We start from the raw sequence: 20,221 nt of genomic DNA, 5'->3' as shown, positions 1-20,221 counted from the left end.
GCTAGATATGCCTCCGGTCCAATCCAGCAAGGCACTTCTGGTGTTCTACCCACAGAGTAAACGATGTTTTACACTTCTGATGTTTCACTCTTGGAAACTAATATAATAGCTTAAATTAGTCCTTCATATCCTATTCCCTTTGTTTTTAAGTACCTAGTTCATACCATGAAGGGCTCTCTACCCTGCGTAAATATTCCATATTTTAATAAATGAAAGGAGAGCTCAAACTTTCTCTCCAATGATAACAGTTACAATGGTGCATTTTCTTCCATGACACTTTTCTCTGCCTCTTTCAGATGCCCTCAAAGGAATTTCCTTTCTGACTAATTTAAGGTGATGGCTTTTGTCCAGGCACTGTCATCAGACCTCCACATTATCTCTCAGTTCTGAGGAAATCTTTGGAAACTTTTAATGAGATTCCTCTGCATACTGCAAGCTTTTATTCTTCAGAAATCAACAGAGCTTTTGTTTCTGAGAAGGAGTGATTCTTTTCTTTTATTGTATGCTGAAAAGTTGAGAAATCCAATTTATATAAAGCTCTGTTAATAATGGGGTAAATTATAGCTGCAAACATCATGGCAGCAACAAATTAAAATTGCAGGAGGCCTTTGAAATGTTTGACAAATAAATGATTCTTCTCAAATGATACACAGCTGCAAATCTGTGTGCCTGGTTTCCCAGTTGAAAGATTTCTGCATTTCTAAACAAAAACCTTTCCCAGAAAGGAATCCTGACAAGTTTCAGTTTGGGAAATATTAATTTGCCTTCTTGCCAAATATGAGATGATTTGTTATAGCACTTGGAAAATCATACAAATACTAATATATCATGAATACAGAATGCATGAGAAGTAGCTAGCTGGTCAGCCTTCTGTTATCAAAGCCTTGTGGGTGGGTGGAAGGGCTCATTCACACTTTCACTTGCCCCATTTTTTAAAGACTCACAATGTACACCAATTAATTCCCCTGAGTCTGAGAGCTGTTATTGTTCTGCAGCTGTGTCTTATGAAAATCCAATCTTACCCGCTTACTAAGACACCCAGTAATCAAAGTATCTTTTTTTAATTTTCTGTGCACCTGATAAGATCTGATTCAGCAGGTAAGATCTGATTTTTGCAAGGCACAGTCACAGAGGAACAATTTCTCAGATCCAGAGGAATTAATTGATACACAATATGATCAAAATACAGGTCAAGCGAAAGTGTGAATGAGCCTTAAGTCACATTAAGAAAAAGCCCTGTTATTACAAATAATCTCTCCAGATTTGGCAAGCGGGAAAATTAATATTCCCTAACCTCGAGCCACAGTGTGGGAGAATTCAGCATTCCCCTTCCCCACATTCCTCTAAAAGGCGTTCGTATTATCTTTGTTTTGGGGAAATCTTTGATATTTGTGAATGTGCATGACCTCAGATTAGCCTGATCCTCCTGGCTGGCTGTGGATATTTGTTTGTTAGTGCAATTTGCTCACATATTCATGTATCTGAAGCCTGTGCTTTGCCCTAAAGCCTGCACAAAGGGTGCCTGACATGTGCAATACTGGCACATCCATGCAAGGAAACTGCATATGACTTTAAGAAGGTGTGTGTGTGTGTGTGTGTGTATTTAGGCGTGATCGCCTTCCATCTTTGCAGTTATCCTTGCACTAGGACTCCGTCCTCCAGCTACAGCATGACAACTGTTCAAACACAAATGATTGGGGGGGGGGAGGAATCTGACTGCAGGAGGTCTATTCTTGCTGTGGGAGGGGAAGTCTGTCCGCTCCTTTAAACAGCAACAAATAGAAAGGAGAGCCACGCATTCCAGTGCTGGAGGGTTTTTGAAAAAAACATATCCTTCAAAGGAAAACAATGCATTTTTCAAAAGCTTATGACAGCACTTGCTGTCGAAGAGGAGCATAGCTTTGCTTGAATTTCCTACTTTCCCCTTCATTGTAATCTCCTGCACCAGGGGAGTCATTCTGGCCTGAGAGTCATGTGGCTCTTCAAGCCTCTCTTGGGAGAGGATCAGGAGCGGCCTAGGATGTTTTTCTGCTGTAGGCGAAACACCCCTCTGCCAACGGCCTGCCAGCCTCGCCACCACAACTGCATCTTCACCCACAGATGCACCCATGCTGCCAGAACTATGCAGCAGCAAGGGCACAGCGTTAACGACAAAGGCAAGAGCGCTGTGGCATAGTTGAAGCCAGGGACGGGCTAGCAGCAGTACAGTGGCAGGGTCGGATCTGCTACTGGGGCAAATTGCTTTGCCTGGCCTCATGGAAACGCCGGCCTCTTTAGAACTCTCTCCAGGCCACACCCCTCATTGGTCCCCTGCTTCACACCCTCCTTGAGTATTTTTCTCTGGCTGAAATGTATTCTTGAACTCGGATCCTGCCCTTTGCTTGCCCAGATGGAGGATAAAGAGAAAGTAGCCCACCATGCAAAGATGGTATTTATATCTGTTGCTCCACCCACTTTTGCTGGTGCCTTTGCCCACTACTAACATGTGGCCCCTGGTCCAAGTGGAGATCTGGCCCTTGACCTGAAAAATAGATGAGTTATGTTTGCTTCTTTTAAGTTCACATTGTCAGCAATGTAGAAAATACTGTCCATGTGATAGGGCACTGGTTATCAAATGGGTGCTTACCAAGTGTAGAACATAACATGTGCACTGGACGTATGCAATAAAACTATATGTTTTAGTCTCGATTTCTGTGATCTATCTACAGTACAGTGGTACCTCGGGTTAAGTACTTAATTCGTTCCGGAGGTCCACTCTTAACCTGAAACTGTTCTTAACCTGAAGCACCACTTTAGCTAATGGGGCCTCCCGCTGCACCACCGGAGCATGATTTCTGCTCTCATCCTGAAGCAAAGTTCTTAACCCGAGGTACTATTTCTGGGTTAGCGGAGTCTGTAATCTGAAGCATATGTAACCCGAGGTACCACTGTATCTTCCTTTGGAGATAACAGGCACACGTGAAAAAAAGACGGTGAGAGATATACCTGAGCACATACTTATTTTTTACTTTGTTTTGAAGGTTCATATCCTACATTTTGACTGAAGTCCACAAAGCAGCTCACAACACGCATATACTGTGTATATATATAGAGAGAGAGTGTGCGAGTACTACACTGCTGGCCTTAAACCTGTTGCTTTGTTAGAGTAATGATAATAATAGAAGCAATATTGTATGTAACACTAATGCCTCACAACAAATGAAACTGATCTGTAGGAAACGCAACTTGAAAAAAGAGACAATGCACGTATTTTTGTAAATAAAGAAATCTTTGATAATATTTTTTATAGTATAAATACAGCATTATAATAGTTCCAGAGGAAAGATAGCACAAAAATGAAAGGTGCCTCCAGACAGCCACTATTTTGCAGTAAAGATTCGAGGTGTGCACTTAAGGTGTGCACATTTTAAAATCGACTTTTCCAAAAAAAAAGACTGTGGTTGGAAAGTGATGTGGAAATGCACTGAAACTTTTAAAGCGCAATTTGGTGGAACTTTATTACATATATTAACAGCAACAATCTACAATATCAGTTACAGACAGTATCTCTTGAGGTCTGGAATGCTTCGTTGTACTTTTGACCTTTTGTGTTTTAATTTTAGGTACATATCTATGATTTTGAATGTTTTCTTTGTCCTCTGTGTTTTGTATGTTTGTAATGCTTTATTTAGTTATGTGATTCATATAACAAAAATTAAAATGTAAAAACATTTAATAATAGAAACAGTGGTAGCATCACTGAGCATTTATATACCACATTTGTATGGTTTTAAAGTGCTCCCCACAAATTAAACATAGCGACGAAATCTGCTTTGCATTCAGATTTGCATTTGATTCAGCAAGGGAGGGGAGAGCTCAAACCCACATCCTCAAATAACTTTCCACTAAACAGGAAACAAGAGACTCCATTAACATTTTCTAATTGAAAAAAACCCCAGCCTTTAAGCAAAAAGACTTCAAGAGGAGCTTGCAAAAACCAGTAATTAGGCAATCCCTGCCCTCCAGTTTATCATCTAAAAGTTATGACGCAGGCACCAGAAAAAAGGGATGTGAAGGAACAAGAACCCAAGCTCAGAAATCTTAAGGCCACAGACCTGTTAAGGACCAGCTTGGATGCAGTAAGTTCAGGTAGCCTGGTGGAAGACTTCTGACCTCCTTCTGACCTCCCTCTTTATATTTCTCCTCCCCACAACCACACATACACATGCTTGCAACTCATGATAACACTTGTTGCATCTGATGAAGTTCACTGTAGTCCACCAAAGCTTATGCCACAATGAATCTGAAAGTCTGTAAGGTGCCACAAGACACTCTTATTTTTCTCTCACTTTCCTAGTGAAACCTGGTATTTACTATTGCCTGTAAGGTGGCAAGCTCATCTTTATTTGGGTATAAGTCAGATTGAACTAAACTTTATTTCCGTGTAGACATTACACTGCAAAACTAGCTATTTTCAAGACGTCACCACGGCTAATTAAAAACGGACCTACTTCAGCACTGGACTTCAGATCCTCAGATGGAACTGATCCAAACAGGTCAAAACTGAGCTTCTGATAATTCAAATGTCCTTATCTTCAAATCAGTAGGTATGAAAGTATTTGTGCCGATTGCAGTGTGGGACATTGTCTGAATGGACCTACAAACAGGCTCTGCAATGTGGTGGGGTTGCCACTTGGGAAAGACATAGGGGTGTCCCTACTTGTGGGATTATAGACTATGCACTCTGGGTGACAAGTCTGGTTGAGGGAAAGTTTGATTAAGTGGGGCTCCCACATTGTGAGGGATGGGGGAGGAGAGCTGAAGTGGAATTCTTCTCTCCTGACAGAGTGGGATGCACATATTACAGGGCCTTAGTTTAATATCTGTGGCTCTTAAGTACAGTATAGGTTGATATCGCAGTGATGGAATTGGGGCTCTCCAATTTGAGTGGCGTCCTATGTGACTGTCTCTCGTGCTGTTCTACAGCGTTGTTGTGGTGGTCCCTGAAGCACAGTGCCCAGCTCAAGTACACTGGTTGTGCGACCTTAAACCTGCCTTTGGATATTGAATGCTGAAATGTGTCTTGCTGGGCATGTAGCTAGGAATTGCCAAGATGCTTCCTCAATTTCAGTGGGTGGGGGTTCAGGTGGAGAGGCTAACTAACACGTGGGTAGTTAGAAATCGTTTGATTTCTGTTCCTTCCTCTAGAGATACTGGTAGGCTATCCACCAAGCCTCCCTGGTTTGTGCTGCTATTGAATGCCAGAGCAGTCCACCACCATGATCATTCAGGACTGGATCACCAGCAAAGAGAATGATCTGGTTTGCATTACCAAGACTTGGATGAGTGAACTGGGTGGGTTTGACCTTACCCAGCTGTGCCCATCTGATTTCTTGATGCAGCATCACACCAGGTTTGGGGGGGGGGTCCTAAGGGAAGTTTTGCTATTGTCCATAAAAGGACCGTCTTCTTTTCCAGAAAACCTATTACTGTATACCTTGGGACAGGCTTAGGAGGTCTGCACCCGATCCTGGACTAGAGAAAGCACCCCCTTGAAGCAGAGGGCTTACTTTTAATGTTTGATGTCTCACTGTGTTTTTATATTATTCCGGAAGCCGTCCAGAGTTGCTGGGACAACCCAGTCAGATAGGTGGAGTAATAATTTTAAAAACAAAATAAAATTCCTTCCAGTAGCACCTTAAAGACCAACTAAGTTAGTTCTTGGTATGAGCTTTCGTGTGCATGCACACTTCTTCAGATACACTGAAACAGAAGTCACCAGACCCTTCTATATAGTGAGAAGGTGGGGAGGGGTATTACTCAGAAGGGTGGTGGGATTGGGTGATTGGCAGATAGCTGTGATGAGCCTGTGATGAGCTATCTGCCAATCACCCGATCCCACCACCCTTCTGAGTAATACCCCTCCCCACCTTCTCACTATATAGAAGGGTCTGGTGACTTCTGTTTCAGTGTATCTGAAGAAGTGTGCATGCACACGAAAGCTCATACCAAGAACTAACTTAGTTGGTCTTTAAGGTGCTACTGGAAGGAATTTTTTTATTTTGTTTTGACTATGGCAGACCAACACGGCTACCTATCTGTAATAATTTTAAGTTATTGTTAGTTCCTAGTAGGCAATTATAGTATTTCGCCACAATCCTAAATTCCTAGGTGATTATTATTATTATTATTATTAATTAGATTTATATTACCGAGGGCGGTTCATAGGGTAAAAATACAAGGTAAAAAAATACCGCGGTTAAAAGCAGCAAAACAATAACGGCCCCAACAAACAATTAAAAAAGCCGTGGAATATCATTTCTTATTAGATTTATATAGTTGGGGTTATGAATCCTAGATTTCTATATATACTTAAGGCAGCTCTGTTCAGGGAAGTTTTTAACGTGTGATATTTTATTGTATTTTTGCTTTCTATGGAAGCCGCCCAGAGTGGCCGGGGAGGCCAAGCCAGATGGGCGGGGTATAAATAATAATAATAATAATAATAATAATTATTATTATTATTATTATTATTATTATTATTATTATTATTATTATTATACTTGGAAGTCCCCGAACACAACAGGGCTTCCTCCTGAGCAGCTAGAATCAGGCAGCGGGATCACCCCAGGGAATCTTCTCTCTCTCCGCCGGATTTCGCGACGAGCTAGGCCACCTGCGGCCGCGCTGGCCCCGCGGGCGAGGAAAGGGACCTGCAAGCGCCGAGGCGCCCAGGAGAGGGCGAGCCAGCCGCGTCCTGCCCCCGCCCGCCAACCGAGCAGCGCGCCGGCCGCGACAGCAGCAGCAGCAGCGGCGGCGGCGGCGGCGGCGGCGACTTTTTGTTTCGGCGGGGCGGGCGCATGCGCTCTCCGCCGGCAAGGGCTAGAGGAGGGGGACGGACGGGCTGCTCTGGGAGCTGGCTGCAGGCGCAGAGCGCAGCACCGCGGAGGGCCCCATGGCCGCCTGCTAATGGGGCAGCGGCGCTCGCCGGCAGCCGGACCTCGACCACGACGATGCTGCTGCCTGTGGAGGCCGACCGGGTGCCGCTGAGCCGACGCAGGCCGGGCATGGAGCCTTGGCAGCTGCTGTAGGAGCCGCCAGGAGGAGGCGGAGGAGGAGGAGGCGGCGGAGGAGCGGGCGAACAAGCGAGCGGAACAATCCGAAGCCCCCCGGCTGGGGCGGAGGCGGATCGCACAGCCCAGGTGATGGAGAAGCGCCCGAGCCGCTTGCATCCCCACCCCGCCCCCGCCCAGCATGCCCACTCCCCAGCCTTCCTAACGGCCCTTTCTCCGGAGCCTCGGGGCCCTTCCCAGATCCCCTCTCGCTCCCCGATCTCCTCCTTGGTCACTCCCCCCCCCCCGATCCTTTCCAAACCCTCGCCCACGTTTCCAACACCGCCTCCCTCTTCTCCAGATCTGCCCGTCTTCTTTACCCGCCCCCCCCCCGTCTCCTCTCGTTTCCTGAGGATCTTCCCTCCCAACAAGGGCCTCCTCCATCCCCTCCCACATTATTATTATGGCCCTTTCCCACCCAAACTCCTGGCTTGGGTGCTTAAAAGGCCGAGAGGCTGTGACGGAGGAGGGGGGGGGGTCGTCCCTGCCTGGATCCTCTTAAAGGCCTTCCGAACCCCCCCTCCCCATTTGCCACGATACGTCGCCAAATTCACGGGAGAGTTGCACAGTGCCTTCGAGTTATTGCAGCCTCTCTCTCTCCCCCCCCCCTTTCAAGAGCAATGCTGGGAAGCCCCCCCCTCTCCCTGCCCTGCCCCCTTTTTCCTTGCTGCGCGCAGGTCTGGAGGCTGCTTTTGCTGCCGCTTGGGTCTGGCAGCGAGCTTTGGAGGGGTTACTAGAGTTCAGACGCAGCTGAGCTCGCGGGAGGGGAGGGTGCGGGGGGGGGGGGTTCCGCAGCAAGTTGTAGATTAATGGAAAGTGCTGAATGGATAGGAAAAGCGAGGTTCGGGGGAGTGGAAGGGCCAGGGGAGTTAGGAAAAACTGGCTTTCCAAAGAGTGCGTCGGCTCCTTGCGGTGGGATCCTAACCTCAGCCAGGGTGGTGACCTGGGTGCTGAGGTTTGGCAATGGCACTTGCGGCTCCCTGTTCCTGAAACGCTTTCGGTCTGTTCACCTTCCTGGTCTTGCTGCCGAGTTAGCCCCGAGCACCTAGATCCGGAACTGGTTACGGGGAATTAAAGGCCTGTCGAGATCAATGGCATGCCCCAGGTATGTCGGATTGGAGTATGGACGATGGCTATTTGTTTATGGTCAGTCGTCGCGAGCGTTTTTGTTTTGTTTTTTACAGCGAGGCATGCTTTGCTGCAAATCCGTCCCATTTTGTGTGTGAAACTCGGTATTAGAGACAGAGAGAGGAAGGAAGCGGGGAGTCTGAAGAGGTCCAGTTGTAAAGCAAATGCTTATGTAAGAATTATTTCCCTTTTCTCAGTCTGGTGAGCAGGGCAGTCTGCCTGCACCTCTCCCTCCCAACCTGATTCTTTTAGGCACCTTAAATTAAAGCTTTGCAGTGTGTGTGTGTGTGTGTGTGTGTGTGTGTGTGTTGGGTTTAAAAATAATAATAATCTTTCTCTTTGGAGCTGCAGTTTGCCTTGACAGATGGGTAGCTATTGGAAATCTGCCTCCCTGTCAGGTATTACTTTGTCCTCTGGCAAGTACAGGAAAGGAGTGTGTGTGCTAGGGAGACAGGCTGGGCTGGAGAAAAACGTGACTTTAAAGATAATTTAACAGGCTCCACTCCTGCGCATTATATATTTTTTAAAAACCCAACACCTTAGTATGCTAACCTTTTCGTTATGATCACATGCAGATTTTGCTCTCGTTAAGGTAGACTTCTGAAAATAATTTCGTTTATAAGCTATGCGATTCTTCTGGCTGTGATCAGCTTCAATTTTTGTTAAGAGATGTGTTTAAAGCTCACTATTTTGTGTGGAAGAGGCAAAGAGATTAATTTTCCATACATTATTGTAAATTAACACAGTTAACGTGCTGGCATTGTACTGCAGATCTGATGTGCATAGCTCCTCTTGGTTTTACTTATTGTGGAGTGTAGAATTGCAATTCTCTATATAATTTTGGGGAGAATTCCACTAAATTCAGTGGGCTTTTGTCCAGTTTGGGATTGGGCTGCAGATTAAATCAAAACCACATTGTTAACAAAAGCTGTAATAAGAAAAGGATGGTTTAACTTTGGTAAATAAAAATTGGCTTCTTTAATTGTGATCAATGGCATGCTTGAGTGAGTAGGCATTCTGACAGGCTTCTAGTTATACTGTTAGGAATATATTTGCAACAAAGTGATTTGGAAATAGGGTTGCCAACACTTTCTTGAACAAAGCTCCTGTATTTCTAACAGTGGCATAGCTTGTAAAAAATAATATTCAGAAACTATCTGTGGAATACAGGAAAAGTAATCTCCTACTGCATTTCTGTTCGTCTTAAAGCTGTTAAATGCACAGGGGCCTTGCTGGAAAAAAAGTTGGGAACTCAGCAGGGAATAGGCAACTGTGTGTTTTTTAACACTACTGCGTGACATAATGTCTTTCAGAGTAACCAGGTTTTCTTCTAGCAGAAATGTGAACATCTTTCAACATAGCTTTCTGTCTGCTTCACAGTACAGTGGTCCCCCACAAGACGAATGCCTCGCAAGACGAAAAACCCGCTAGACGAAAGGGTTTTCCGTTTTTGAGGCGCTTCGCAAGACGAATTTCCCTATGGGCTTGCTTCGCAAGACGAAAACGTCTTGCGAGTCTTGCGATTTTTTTCTGCCCCCCCCCTTTCTAAGCCGCTAAGCCGCTAATAGCGCTAATCCGCAAAGCCGCTAATAGGGTTGCTTCGCAAGACGAAAAAACTGTTAGACGAAGAGACTTGCGGAACGGATTCTTTTCGTCTTGCGAGGCACCACTGTACTGTATACACTTATAAAGTGAGTGAAGAAACTGATGTCAGAAGTGAACTGAAATCAGTCAAGTATACCAGAGAGGGATTTCCCCTGTCCCCTTTTGAAAGTGATGCAAATCACTCGTTTCAGTTCCCCCCTAATATCTCATGTCCCGGGGGTGGGAATTAAGAACTGCAGATAAATCAATATGTTGCAGAACTGACAAGTGCTGCGAAAAGGTGTGTTACTTTATAGTCTGCTTTAAGTAAACACAGCACAAAATCCATTGAATTATTGCCTTTTGCCCTTTTTAGCCTGTCTATTGGTAGTTCAAACTATTAGAAGCCCAATTGATGCTTTATATTCCAGCTGCTCTTTTCAACCAGTACTCTGCATGACACCATCACACAATGTTTGATTCCAAATACCTGACTGCAGCGATTTTTTTTTAAAAAAGCTGTGGAACCAAATACAACTTTAATGTGTACTTGTCTTGAGTAGTAAAAGTGTGTGACGATGGTGTCCTTCAGCGTGTGCTGTGTTTACAGTCGCCAAAATTCCATGAGATTTTCTCATGCAAATAATACACTTAATTTAACAGATTATTTATTCTGTGGAATAGCTTTGCGTTCTGCTTGTACAGATTTGCATAGGATTTTATTCATCCAGCTTTCCCGCAGAGTAGACCCACTGAAATTAATGGGATTTAAGTTAGTCAGGGTCATTAATTTCATTCGGTCTGCTCTGAGTAAATGTTGGATGAACAAAACCAGTAATTTACTGATAGACGTATAAAGTGAGGAGCCCCAAAGTAGTTTACCACTTTAGTTTTTGTAGGATCAGAACTGTATTGTACACCGGCTGAACTTGGCATCCTTACCTTCTTCTACTGGAACTTTGTGGCATTTATTAATTTTTACATCCAGTACAAGTTTCGTAGTGTCTGTAAAAAAACAGATCTCTCAAACGTATATTCTAGAAGTCATCTATGTATGAATATATATACGCTTATATTGGAGATTCCCAACTGGGTGCCCACCAGGTGTTTGGGACTATAACTCACTTCTGCCCCAGACAGCATTGCATACTTACTGAGGCTGATGGGAGCTGTAGTTCAAAACATGTAGAAGGCACCTGGCTGAGAAAAGCTTCTTTAAATACCCGGAAGCACAGCACAGATTTGTATCCTTGAGTTGGTTCAGTATTGTTTCAGCCGGATATCTGGTGCATTTTACTGCTTTTGTGAATCTGCTGTACTAGCACTACATATGTTACATAGGTATCTTGGGGCGCACACCCCTCTTCTCTCACCCACAGAGGTGGTTGTTGAATAAAGACTTTCAGAAGACATCTGAAGGCAGCCCTGTACAGAGAAGTTTTTAATGCTGGATGTTTTACGGTGGTTTTTATAAATTGTTGAAAGTTGCCCAGAATGGCTGGGGCAACCCTGTCAGATGGGTGGCATATTATTGTTGTTGTTGTTATTGTGCCTGAATTTTTATAAGTGTTGTGCAGTTATTACAAGATAGGACAGCCCCTGCCTGAAGGTGCACATAAGACAGGATACAAAAGGGGGTGGGGAGAATGATGAGGTAAAAGGAAAACAAACTGCCTCTGATTGATTGATTGATTGATTGATTGATTGATTGATTTTCTATGCCACCCTTCATCTGAAAATCACAGAGCAGTTTACAAAACACACACACAAAAATACACAGCATAGTAACAAACGAAAATAATACCCCCCACAAATGCTTTAGAAATATTGTACCACTAATTTGATTTATCCTGTGCTTGCAGGATAAATTGTATAAAAGTGCCAGAGAGCCCACTAAAGTTAAGTGTGGGCCAACTCTTTTGAGAAGGTGTATTTGCGAGACATCTGCAAGGACAGATCTAAATGTCTGTGGATGCAGACCTGAGTGTTGCCTTTCTCATATGGAACTTTCACTCTTTTTAAGGCATGGAGATACACACTGACATCTTCCAAATACCACATGAGAAGCTGCCCCAAGAGCTCCTTTCGTGGAGCTGCCTTCTTTTCACTGGAAGGAAGGTGTCAGAGTAGTGTCCCTGGAGACCTGTCATTTTTTCACTCACTTGGCAAGGCATGGTCAAAGCAGGAGCTTTCAGATTGCTAAAGTGCCTTCTCTAGATTTCCAGCCACTTCAAGGTTGCTTTTCATTATTTATTGAACATAAGATGAGCCTGCTGAATCAGGCCAATGGCCCATCTCGTCCAGAAGGTGATGGTGGTCCAGCTTCAGGCATGCTTGCAGAAACTGGTTACTTAGGCTTCAGGCCTGGTCATGGCACAGAAACTATCTCAGTCTCACTGGTTGATGACATTTGTTGGGGGAGAGATGGAAGGAGTGTGACCCTGCTTGTTCTCTTCAATTTCTTGACAGCTTTTGAGACTGTTGACCATGGTATCCTTCAGGATCGTCTCAGGGAGATGAGGGTTGAGGGCACTGTGTTTCTGTGGTTCCGCTCATACCTCCGGGGCCATTTCCAGAAAGTAGTTGTGGGAAGCTGCTGTTCAGCACCCTGGGAGCTGTCCTATGGCATCTGCTGAGGTTCCATCTTGTCCCTCATGCAGTTTAACTATATGAAGCCTATGGGAGCTGTCACCAGATTTGGTGAGAAGTGGCAATCAATATGCCGGTGACATCCAGCTCTGCATCTCTGTTCCATCTGAATCCGGAGAGGCTATTGAGGTGTTGTAACGATGCTTGGAGGCAGTGATAGGCTGGATGTGGCCCCGCAAACTGAAGTTGAATCCTGATAGGACAGAGATGTCATGGGTGCCAAGTTCTCATGTCCAGGAGGTAGGAACCTCCTGTCTTGGTTGTGATTGTACTCCCCTTGAAGGAAGAGGTCTGCAGCCCAGGGGTGCTGCTAGATTCAACACTGAAGGTTCATCCTTGGTGGCTGTGAATGCAAGTTGCGGCCCCTTTTAGACAGAAATGACACGGCTGCTGTTCTCCATTCTCTGGAAATGTCCAGATTTCATTATTCAATATGTTCTAGATGGGGCTGCCCTTGAAGACAGCTCAAAAATGTCCAAAATGCAGTGGCAAGATTACTGGCCGAGGTTCCATTGAGTTTCCACATAATGCCTGCTTTAAAACAGCTGCACTGTGGAAACTTTGATGTGACCAATGTCTCTTGACAAAACAAACAGTAGAGGGAATATTGAGCAGAATTGATGCGCTGGGAAAGGTTTGAATGCCATAATAGGTGCACTAGTTGGAGGCAGGAATTCTGACACAGTTGAGACCTACCAGACAAGAAACTGAAGTTGGTGATAGTTTGGAGGTACATCAAGATGCGGATAGGTCTAAGCACAGACAGGAGGAAAAGGCAGCGGGTGATGGAAAGGCAGTGAATGAGTGGGAAAGTCATATTTCAGTGATGATTCTTCTAGAAAGAGGCCCCCAGATGTTCCACAGATGTTCATAACTGGTCAGTGAAGAAATCCAGCAAAATAATGAAAACAGAATCTGAACTGAAATTCAAGCAGGCATGGAAAAAGCAGCTGGAGGAGGAAGAGAGGACAGGGTGAAGAAAGAGCTGTGGGTGGGGAGAGCCTTTCCCCCATTCTCTGGAGCCCCTAGCAAACTCCACAAATCTGCTGAGGCTGGATGGGTCATGACTGTGGGCAGCCTGAGCAAGTACCCTCTGCCTCGGGCCTGTCAATTGTGAATACCTGTCTTAACTGTAACCAGGTAGGCAGTGTCGCATTAATCTTTCAGGATCGAGATGTATGGGATAAAGTTTGGTCTCTAATTCATATGTTTGCTGACAGAAAGCTGTTACTTGAATTAAAAAGTTGTCCAAGGAAGCACCTGCCACCCACCCATTCTAATGGCAAGTTGGATATTTGTTCCCTGTACTAGAGAAAGGGAATTTCAGTCTGGAAAAGGCAACTTGAGAGGAAGGTGCCGGAAGTTCTCAAGTCATAAGATTCCCGCCTTTGTCACCCTACCCTAATTATATATAGATATGCTGTAATAGACAAGACGGGAAACTTCATAATATTGGCCTGAATGTAGATGTTGGAATAAATATTTCCAGGTTTGAAGTTTCAAACTCCTACCCTGCTAGCAATCTGTTTTGCAGAAATCAAATGTTCAAGGTAAGCCCAGGCATAGGGGTAATTATAGAAAAGCAAATTATTATACCTTTAGCTCTTCTCTAAGATACCATAACTGACTAGAAAACATCCACAAAGGGTTTAGCAATCTTTAGTGCAACCTGGCGTGTTGGGATAATAAAAAGGCAGATTAGGATTTTATTTGTATGCTTCAGCAATTTGATACAATATGTTTGCAAGGGACTTGGTTGCACAAACTTAACCCACCCACCCCCTTTTACAGGGTTGCAACTCTTTTAGTGAGCCAGCTAAATTAATAAATTAAAAAGGGCCGAGGAAGTGGGGACTTGATTACCTTGATTTGGCAGAAGAAGTTTTGATAGCAGATTTTGGAGTTAAAAATAATTAACTTTTGTCCGTACAAATCAAATCAAAACTGAATTAGGAAACTTTGTTTTCAGTATCAATGTAAGCAGAAGAGCTTATTTATTGCATTTCTATCCCGCCTTTTTCTCCAAGGAGGCCATTGTTCACCCCCACCTCAGTTAATCCCTACAACAACCCTGTGAGGTAGGTTCAGAGGCTGGCCAAGGTCACCCAGTGAGCTTCAGGACTGAGTGGGGATTTGAACCCTGACGCCCCAGGTCCTAGTCTGACACTCTAGTCTTACACCACACTGTTTTCGTAGAGTACTTCTGCTATGGGACAGCTATATACCATATTTTTCCATGTATAAGATGAGCTCTTTTTTTACCCAAAAATGAGGTTCAAAATTTAGGCTCATCTTATACACGGGTAGTGCTGAGGGGGACATGCAAATGGTTTTTTGGCGTGAGCCCTGATTGTAAGCGGTGATTGATTGTTTTTTTTTGGGGGGGGATGCCGAAAATCTCTCACCCGCCAGAACGCAGCACACAACCGCTCGCGTCGCAGCTGCCTGATCACCGCCTTTAGCCCTTCTGTTTGCCGCTGCGGCAGCCAATAGACAGCTGCCCTTGTCGCAGCAAGCAGGAGCATGATTGGCGGCCGCTGGTGATGATCAGGGAGCTGATAGGTGGTTTCTGCGATGCGAGAGGCAAGCAGGAGGGCTAATGGTGGCGATCAGGCAGCTGCGACGCGAGCGGTTGTGTGCTGCGTTCTGGCGGGTGAGAGATTTTCGGCATTCCCCCCCCCCCAAAAAAAAACCAATCAAGTGACCAATGTCAAAAATCGCTCACCCACAAAGTGAGAGCCCGAGATTGTAAGCAGCAATTGTAAGCGACATGAATGGTTGTGTGCTGTGTTCTGGCGGGTGAGCGATTTTCGGCACACCCCCCCCCAAAAAAATAATCTTTCCCAACAGCTCAACCCCCCCCCCAAAAAAAAATTTCTAAATTTTGAGGCCCAAAAAATAGGGAGCGTCTTATAGACGGAAAAATACAGTAAATTAAGTAGGTAAATAAATATGGGAAAGCAAAACGTCATTTAGAGAAGGATCTGAACTATTTTCCTTGAAGCTTGAATTTGTTTTATTTGATGTTTTAATGTGCTGTAAACCACTTTGAGAATTTTTCTTTAAATATAAAGTGGTAAAGAATTGAAATTAATCATAATTAAAAATTCCACTGAAACAAACAAAAAGTGCCTAGACATTCTCTTCTGGCAACTGTAACCTAGGTTTAAGGTGCCATTTGGTGATTAGCTTTTATATCTCAGTTTCTAATATGCCCTCTGGATAGAAAATGAGTATTATTTTCCTGATTTATAAGACAGGATATAGGTTTGTGGCTCATTCCTATTGGCCAATTAGCTTGTTAAGACATCTCCTCAAAGCTATATGCATGGTAAAAAGGTAAAGGGACCCCTGACCGTTAGGTCCAGTCGCGGACGACTCTGGAGTTGTGGCGCTCATCTCTCTTTACTGGCCGATGGAGCTGGTGTACAGCTTCTGGGTCATCTGGCCAGCATGACTAAGCCACTTCTGGTGAACCAGAGCAGCACACGGAAACGCCGTTTACCTTCCCGCCGGAGCAGTAGCTATTTATCTACTTGCACTTTGACGTGCTTTCAAACTGCTAGGTTGGCAGGAGCAGGGACTGAGCAACGGGAGCTCACCCTGTCATAGGCATTCGAACCACCAACCTTCTGATCGGCAAGACCTAGGTTCTGTGGTTTAGACCACAGCGCTCCCCGCGTCCCATATGCATGGTATCTCCTTCAAAAATTATAAGACTGATTGTAAAGTAAAAACATTAAGGGTAGCTCAGAGCGTGGGACTCTTAATCTCAGGGTCATGGGGTACACCCCAGCAGAAATGGTTTGGTTTCTTCTGAGTGCCAATAATAGCTTCATAACACGCAGAGTGGCCCTCTGTGCACTGGCTGGAAAAAAGTGTTAGATAAAATCACTATAAATTGTTGCGGTGATTCAGAGGTTATACATTTGAAATCAAATTGGATTTGAATTTTGTGGTGTCTCCAATAACCTCTCTCTTACATCATGGATGTTGGCTCATATTCTCGATGTATGATCTGCATTGTTTTATTGCCACTCTTGCTGTGGGTTTGCCATGGCCTTTGGCTAGAACAATAAACTTTCATTGAAAATTGAACCATCTTTATTCATGTTGGTGCCATGCTGTTTTTATTGCCATTGTCTGCATGTTTTTAATCCATTTGCCAACGAAGCTGAGAAGAGCACCTTTCTGTAGATAGAATCTTGGCTGCTGTAGCTAAGAACTTAATTTATATTAACTCGGGCGGTGGAATACTTTTGGAGATTGTGTTTTCCACAGCTTCACACACAAAACAGTCGATATCCTCAAAATGCATAGCTTGCTTGCCATGCCTTTCTGCACAGATTTCTTCCTTGTGAACCCTTAACAATCCCACTTTGATATCATTTGGAAATTGCTCAGGTACTGCGATGAACTACAGGGTGGGAAGGCAGGGGTGTGTGTGGTTCCAGTGGAAATTCTGACAAGAACTTAACTACAGTGTTGATGCACACAATACTTACTTTCTACCTGAGGTTTAGCAGTATGGTTATTTTCCAGGGTGCACAGCATGCAGAAAGAAGCGTTCCTATTGTTGACACCATTTTGTATAAACCCCACAATAGTCCAACTGCTTTTTTGCTTTCCCGCAGCCAGGAGGAGTTCTTGTCTTTGTGAGTGTGCAGGCAACAGGTTCAGTTTGTGGCATCACCAGTTAAAAGGGCCAGATATGAAGTTGTGGAGAAGACCCTAGCCCAAGACCCAGGAGCAGCTGATGGGGAGGGTCACTGCCATACACCTGGCCTCCAGAAAGTGGCATTGCTGCTGCTCACCAAGGGGGGAGAGGCAGTAGGAAGGTTGGTACCCTGGCAGGAATGCCAGGTGGGCACTGCCAGTGCGCCTGCTGGCCTGCTAAGCGGCAAATCGCTCAGAGCCAGCAGTAGATCCTGGTCTACCTTCTGCCCACTCCTGCCCCACACCACACATCTTAATATAAACCAATGTTGTGTTCATCTCTAGGGTTACCTCTCTGGTCCATTAGAAACATACCGTATTTTTCAGTGTATAAGACACCCCTATGTATTTGGGGGGACTCAAATCTAATAAATTTGCACTATACACTATCCATGACGACCCCCACTTTTAAGCATAATTTTAAAAGAAAAAAAACATAGTCTTATACACGGAAAAATACAGTAGTTATTTAACTATGGCCAAACATTGCGAAATACGCCATCATGACCTGAGGATGATGGTAAGACTTGAACTAGTCCAGTGCTACTTAGCATGGTTGCCTTTAAAAAACTTGCTTTTTAAATTAAAAAAAAAAAAAAACAGCTACAGTTACCTTATTTTAGTTTTACATTTTTTTTATTTGAGAAAAACAAATGGCAACTGTAGGCTGATCCCTATGTATTTCACAATGAAGAGAAGAACTTGGCAGTGAATTAAAAAAAAAAAACTTTGCCTATTCTTTGCTGAAAACTGCAATAATTACTATTTTAAAAATAAAAATTATTTTCATTTCACAGTGTTATGTGTTCCCATAAGCATTTCAATTAGCATAATATCAGGCCTGTAAAGCACAAACTTTTTTTTTTAACAAAAAAGAAAAGAGACTTTAATTTTTCTCTCTCTCTCTTTGTCTTGCCTTCCAAGTTCTTGGCTGCTCTTTGACAATGTTTGGCTGGCATCTTCTCCCCACTGGGGGAGATGCAAAAGGGCTTTTTCTCACAAGACCGCAATTAGGAAGAACAGGAATCGCAAGGCATTGGCTCCCCTTGTTCCCTTTGCGTAATCGTAAACTCCAAAGACCTTGCCTGTTTCATCAAATGCTCTTCCTGCACTTTGAGGGCAATGAGCAGCTTTAACTTCCTCATGTTTTGTAAATCAGAAGTATTTTACTTTATTGGTTAAAGTGAATGGTTGTGGCTTTTCTGATACTATCTCTATTAATACAGCCTGTAAGTGGGGGGAAATTATTGAACAACTATAACCAGGAGATACTGTACATTACCATAGTTTTTTTGTGTATAAGACAACTATTTCATTATAAAATAATGTTAAAAATTGGGGGTCGTCTTATACATGTATAGTGCGGGGGGGGGGGGACGGGCGATTGGTTGCAGCCGCGAGCAGGAGTTTGTCAGTGACGATTGGTTGGGTGATTGGTGGCTGTGGCAATCCCTGTTGTTGATTGGCTGCTGCTGTGGTAGTTGGGCAGGCGATTGGCGGCTGCTGAGCAATTTCTGGCAATCTGGGCAACCCTCCCCCCAAAATGCTCAACAACTCTGGGCAATCTCCCTCCATTTTCTTAATTTGGAGTCCCCAAAAATAGGGGTCGTCTTAAACACAGGGTCGTGTTATACATGGAAAAATACAGTAATTTTGCAAGAATTGGTGTTGCAGGTTGGAACAGAATCTTGACATAGAATCAACAAGAAATGGCTTTGCCAGGTTTCTGTTTGGTGAGTTCACAAAAGCCTGTGTAAGAGAGAAGTTCAGTCAGGGTAGGCTTATTTTTTTTTAATAAAAATATGTTTAAAACATATTAATAATGCACTGGTATTTTTTCTTAAGGGAAGAATAACTGCTCGTTGCTTTCTGTGTTAGCTTAATTTCCATTGGCAGTTGTATTAAATGATAAAACAAAGTACAATATGTTCAGGGCTTTTTTTACAGCCGGAACGCACCGGAACCCAGTCCCAGCACCTCATTACAAGAGAACAAGGGAGGCAGGCTTTCCTTGTGGGTTCCAGCACCTCTTTTTCTAGAAACATGGCACTGAATGTTTTTAATATTAGCTCTTTTTCTTTCTGAGTTTTAGAGGGCACACATTACCAAGATGTTATTGAAGTATGTTTGCATGATGTGCCAGGCTGCTGAACTAAATCGGAGAGGCGAATACTTGAAAGCACTCGTCTTGAGAGCGAGCAGAGTATGCTCTCGCTTGTTTGCTATATGCAGCTATATATCGCAGGCAGCTCCGTACAATAGACTGTTGTTCATAACTGAAGGGACGTCATATCTGAATCTTCTCATCAATTCTTCTTCTCCGACCACTGGCACGACAGTGTATATAGCTGTGGATTAATGTTTTGGTGGCTGGGACTACCGTCCTAATAGTATTCTGAGGCCGAAGCAGATCTATGAAACTCTTTTGGAAAGCCTTTCCTAAACCTAGATATTAACGAGCCTTATAAAACTGAAGTGGACACAGGTTGAAATGTTGGCAAGATCAGCTGTGCTTTCTTGCACAATCCATTTAAAGGAACTGTATGCTTTACACACAGACACACAGTTCCAAGATACTGTAGTAGTGTTGCTGTTGTATAACATCATGTATTCAGTTTTGTTGTGTTAAACTGCTGCCTTTCATCTTTCTCTCCAATCTTCTATGATTCTCCTGCCTGCTACATAAGTGTGTTCATAGCAATCACACCTTTTCCTTACCCACCTTTCGTGGGTGAGCAGCCGCCTCTGAGTTGTACAGGTAGCCTGCCCTGTGAGTATTTTATGCAAACTGCTTAGAGGTTTTTGTCTTATCAAGCAGCCTATCAATCTTGTCAAATGCTTTGATTCTGGCAATATTAACTCACATTGCAGTTTTTATGGATGATTTCCAGTCATGCCTGGTTTATATGGATTTCTCTCTTGCAAGAAGGTTTCCTTCCGAGTTACTTGTTTTTATTACAAGACTATTGCAGATTTCATTAGTCCTCAGTTGTACTAAATTCCTGGTCCTGCTTATGTATACCGATTTTCAGCCTTGAAAAGCAACTCTCACA

General features: G+C 44.0%; 1 protein-coding gene across 3 annotated transcripts in view; it reads left to right on the top strand.

Moving 5' to 3' along the window:
* Positions 1–6,844: 6,844 nt before the first annotated feature.
* The window catches only part of RNF145 (ring finger protein 145), a 58,490-nt gene continuing 45,113 nt past the window's right edge, over positions 6,845–20,221 (top strand). The window contains exon 1 of one of the 3 annotated variants that reach the window (XM_079968226.1): positions 6,845–7,181. Coding sequence is in view for 1 of the 3 variants with exons in the window: in XM_079968225.1 (XP_079824351.1) it covers positions 8,188–8,196 (9 nt within the window). In the remaining 2 variants the exon portion in view is untranslated. Of the gene's footprint in view, positions 7,182–7,943; positions 8,197–8,268; positions 8,392–20,221 lie in introns of those variants that run through there. The other 2 variants (XM_079968225.1, XM_079968224.1) reach the window with 2 other exon arrangements.

Source organism: Podarcis cretensis (genome assembly GCF_951804945.1).
Source record: "Podarcis cretensis genome assembly, chromosome: 2".
Classification (NCBI taxonomy): Eukaryota; Metazoa; Chordata; class Lepidosauria; order Squamata; family Lacertidae; genus Podarcis; species Podarcis cretensis.
Note: the sequence above shows the minus strand (reverse complement) of the source record. Positions and strands in the feature narration are given on the sequence as shown.